Source organism: Peromyscus maniculatus, chromosome 11, assembly GCF_049852395.1.
Source record: "Peromyscus maniculatus bairdii isolate BWxNUB_F1_BW_parent chromosome 11, HU_Pman_BW_mat_3.1, whole genome shotgun sequence".
Classification (NCBI taxonomy): Eukaryota; Metazoa; Chordata; class Mammalia; order Rodentia; family Cricetidae; genus Peromyscus; species Peromyscus maniculatus.
This window is the reverse complement of record NC_134862.1, coordinates 63,234,030-63,238,358: the sequence shown is the minus strand read 5'-3', so window position 1 is coordinate 63,238,358 and position 4,329 is coordinate 63,234,030. Positions and strand designations below refer to the sequence as shown.

The following is a 4,329-nucleotide window of genomic DNA, read 5'->3' as shown; positions in this document are numbered from 1 at the left end:
AGTTTAGATTCCCGGCACCCACGTAAAAGCCAGCTGTGGCAGCACATCCTGACAAACACCCCCCCCCCATCAGGTAAGATAGAGACAGGAAGATCCTGGGGGCTTGTCAGACAGCCAGCCTAGCTGAGACGTGAACTCTAGATTCACCGACAGACCCTGTCTCAAAAGATAAGGTGGAGAGTGACAGAGAAAGACTCCCTGTGTCCTGTTCCAGCTTCTGCATGCACATTCACGGGCTGTTGCATAAGTCACATGTTTAAGAAAAGTTGTCCCAACCAGTGTTCTCTTACATCCACTGAAAGGCTCGTGTTGAACAGTCAATGAATTGAATATAGCCTGGGATATTTAGACCAGTAAGCACACACACACACACACACACACACACACACACACACACACACACACACACAACATACCCCCATATAACACACATAGAAAAAAAAAACTTTGGAAGGTAAATTCCTACATGGCACACACTTTGGAAGGATTACAAGTGTCCTTTGTCTGTCAGCATCAAATGTTTCGTGAAGCCACATTCCTCACAGTCAAGGTCCAAAGCCACAAACTACTGATTTTACAAGAATCAGTTGCCCATCTTGGCACTTTGAGGAATGACTGTTAGGGCAGATTTTGAATGAATTCGTTAGAGGATAATGATGAAGCATGAAGATGTTCACAGCTGATTTTAATGACTTTGATACAAACAACACAAATAAGCCCATCGGCACCCGGGCAAAGCGTGCTTTGTTTTATTTCCTTCAAATCACAGCTAATGATCCAGGCACGTTTAAATGAACCAAACTGTGGTTTATTCGGAGGAATTCAATGTTTCTCTACAAATGACACTTGTGGCTTAAGTTCAAATCCCGTGAATGGGAAAAGCAGTGGCAGAGAGGAGACACCTGGGAACTTTATGGGTGGGACCCAGGTGAGGTCCGGTTACCACATCCTCCTGTGTGAGGAACCGGCCTCTTTTCTGGATGCTGAGACTGTTCTTAACTTCTGGAGTCATGGCTTGCCAAACACAGCACAACTCCCCATCCTTGCCATCTGTACTTCAAAGCCAACCCCCCCAGGAGACATTCCTTCAAAGTTAAAGTCATTTTAGCAGTCAAGTGACATGACAGGATGTCTGGCTTGGTTTGAGGTACCCCAGGTTGGCTTTGTTCTTTTGGAAGAGTCCGTCACAGGAATCGTTTCTAAGGATTCCTTTATATAATAAAAATCAAAAAGAATCTTTCTCTAAAGATGGTCTTCTCAATCTTTGGTATGCCTTTGAGGAAAGAAGAAAATAGCCTTTTTTTCATCAGTGTCCTCGTGGAATCCTGACAGAGCCCAGCGCAGAATTCTATACCTTCTCATTCACGGACACCCCCCCCCCCCCGACCTAAGGAATCCCACTATTGGCCAGCCCCTACTTTTTCACTCATGGCCTCTGAGCAGTGGGAGACCAGAGTGAAATCGCACACCTGGACACTCTCCTTGGGATTACTTTGTCTCACAACACATCGAATACCTAAAGTACATGGACCGCCCCCACGGCCAGAAACCAGGGAGTGAGGGGGGTGACCAGTGAGCCTGGCTGGCTTTGAGGGTAGAATAGGATGTGGGTGGGCCCACCAGGCTGGGTTCCACCCTGCTGCTGCTGCTGCTGCTGCTGCTGCTGCTGCTGCTGCTGCTGCTGCTGCTGCTGCTGCTATGTGAAGTCCAGGGTGCCTTTGCTTCTCTTAGCAGCAAGCCAATGGTGCTCTCACTCATTGGAGGATGGGGCAGGCTCCTTCTTGCAGGTATCGTGCTTGGCTTGGTGTCGTTGGAGGTGATTGGAGCGGGTAAAGGCCTGGCCGCAGCCTTCACACTGGTAAGGCCTCTCCCCGTTGTGCATCCGGATGTGCTGTGCCAACTCGGATGCGATGCTGAAGGCCCTGCCGCATTCGGCACAGAGGAAGTCCTTGTCCCCGGAGTGGATCTGTTGGTGCCGCTTCAGGGTGGAGGAGCGGGCGAAGGCCTGACCGCACTCGGCGCAATGAAAAGGCCTCTCGCCGGTGTGGATGCGCTGGTGGCGCAGCAGGCGCGAGGGCTGCGCGAAGGCCACGCCGCAGTCGGCGCACTTGAAGGGCCTCTGGCCCGTGTGCAGCGTCTGGTGCTCCTGCAGGTTGGAGGATTTGGTGAAGCACTTGCCGCAGGTGGAGCAGGGGAAGGGCCGCTCGCCCGAGTGCACTCGCTGATGCTCCACCATGCGGCTGGCCACGGAGAACTCGCGGCCGCAGGAGGCGCAGCGGAAAGGCTTGGCGCCCAGGTGCGTGCGCTGGTGGCGCAGCAGCGACAGCGGCCTGTTGAAGGTCAAGCCACACTGGGCGCACGGGAAAGGCTTGTCGTTGCTGTGCATGTTGCGCTGGTGTTTGCGCAGATCGGAGGAGCGGACGAAGGCCCTCCCGCAGTCCGGGCACCCATAGGGTTTCTCGCCGGTGTGGGTGCGGATGTGCTTGCGGTGATCGGAGGACCAGGTGTACGCCTTGTCGCAGAAGGGGCAGCGGTAGGGCCGCTCGCCTGTATGCAGGCGCCGGTGCTGCTGGAGCGTGCTGCGGTGGGAGTAGGCCTTCCCGCATAGCTGGCACACATAGGGTTTGGCGCCGTGGTGTTCTCCGGGGACCTGAAGTTTGCTGGACTTCTGGAAGGCCCGCCTGTCCTGCACACACCTGTCAGCGTTCTCTTCTTCCTGACCTCTGCTTCCTGGCCCTACCTGGCCCTGGACTTTTCTACTGCCCTGCGCTTTTGCCAGCGCTGCTGCCGGGCTGGCAGGAGTGGCTGAAGTCTGAGCTGGGGTGCTCTTGGACCTGGGAAGGTGCTCCAGAGAGATCGTGTCTGGGGAGGATGCATCTGCACTGTTCTGGGACCAAAAAGACCCCCCACTATCCAAGAAACTGGTCGGGACTTCCAAGGTTATGTCCTTGTTTGCCTTCTGGTTCCCGTCATTGCCCCCTGAGTCCCTATGAGGCTCCCCCTCTGAGAAGCCTCTGAAAGGGGCACTGAGAGCCTCCTCTAACAGAGGGAAATCTTGAGTCTGTGTTACCTTCAATTCCCTTTTCCCCCGGTTGGTGGTCCTCCTAGGCATCTCCCCAGGTTTCTGCTCCACATAGCCAGAGCAGAAGGACCCAGACCATTCCTCTTCTTCTTTGCAGGACTGGGTATCACACTGCCAGTCGGTGTTGTTCTGGGTTCCTCGAGAGCCACCCTCCCTACCGTCCTCATCCTCACTCTCCAAGTTCATGCTCAACATCTGGGTGTCATGAATCATAGTGCCAAGGGACACCTTGCTCCACCTGTCCTGGGAGTCCATTTGTGCCATAGTGTGCAGGCACTTCAATTGTCTGCTCCTCCTAGAAAGAGCTTTTGCTTGGTTCAGGGTTCCTGCAGATGGGGGAAAGGGTGGGGAGTAAACCGTGAGTGTATTTAATCTCCCTCATAGCCAGAGGATATGGGGTTCCCACCATGGCTCTTTTTCCTACTGACAGCCCTGCCAGGTATATGGTCCAGCATCATGGGATGAAGGAAGCTATGGGTTCTGCTGAAACTGCCATGGTCACCCATCTTCTCTTGGGAAATCCTGCTTGCTAGAAGCCCAGAGAAAGTGCTGTCAGAGACACCTGGAGGTAGGGGGATTTGCTAGGGGCCCACACCTCCAATGCTAGCAAAACAGATGTTCTCTGGGCTAGGGGAGCTAGATGAAACAGCAAGAAACAGCCTTAGAGATACCTCAGACACTCTTAGGGTGTCCCCCAGTTGGAAAACCAGGCTAGCTCCTGCTGTCCTTGCCAGGAAGGCAAGTGGGTTATCCTGTAATGGTAATCTGAGGCTGCCTCCCAGGCATTTTGGCTGTATAGGCCACCTCTCTTGAAGGCAAAGAATAGTCCCCAGAAAATTGGGATGAGAACGTAAGACACCAGATGGGTTCCCAAACCATCTGTCTGCTTAAGCAAGGCCTTTACTATCTTTGCGATGGATGATAAGGCCCTAACTGCCATGAAGAGTGAACAGAGGCAGGCAAGGAGAAAGGGATGCCCACCTAGAATTTAAAAGGCTCCATTTTAAACATTCGTGGGGATTTATATTCTATGTTCGTTCACCTTTAGCTCCAATGTTTAACCTTCCCCTAAATGTGCCATGTGAACCCCCATGGCACCACAGGCCTAGAATACCCCACAAGGGTACATGTTCCCCAATTTGACAAGCATGGACTTAAGATTTGGACAGCAAGGCATGAGATGTAGAAGCCATTGAGCTTTATTTTCAATTTAATTTTGCTTTAGCTTGAAGACACAAAGTCTGCTG

At 52.8% G+C, this 4,329-nt stretch overlaps 1 protein-coding gene across 1 annotated transcript; it reads right to left on the bottom strand.

The window, feature by feature from the left end:
* Positions 1 to 474: 474 nt before the first annotated feature.
* On the bottom strand, positions 475 to 3,630 carry Znf648 (zinc finger protein 648). Its single transcript, XM_006979910.4, has one exon. The coding sequence runs from the start codon at positions 3,344 to 3,346 to the stop codon at positions 1,751 to 1,753; it is 1,596 nt and encodes a 531-aa protein (XP_006979972.1). The 5' UTR covers positions 3,347 to 3,630; the 3' UTR covers positions 475 to 1,750.
* Positions 3,631 to 4,329: the final 699 nt, after the last annotated feature.

What these genes read in the sequence shown, in the direction of transcription:
- Znf648 (XM_006979910.4), bottom strand. Translation starts at nt 3,346, where the DNA reads ATGGCACAAATGGACTCCCAGGACAGGTGGAGCAAGGTGTCCCTTGGC.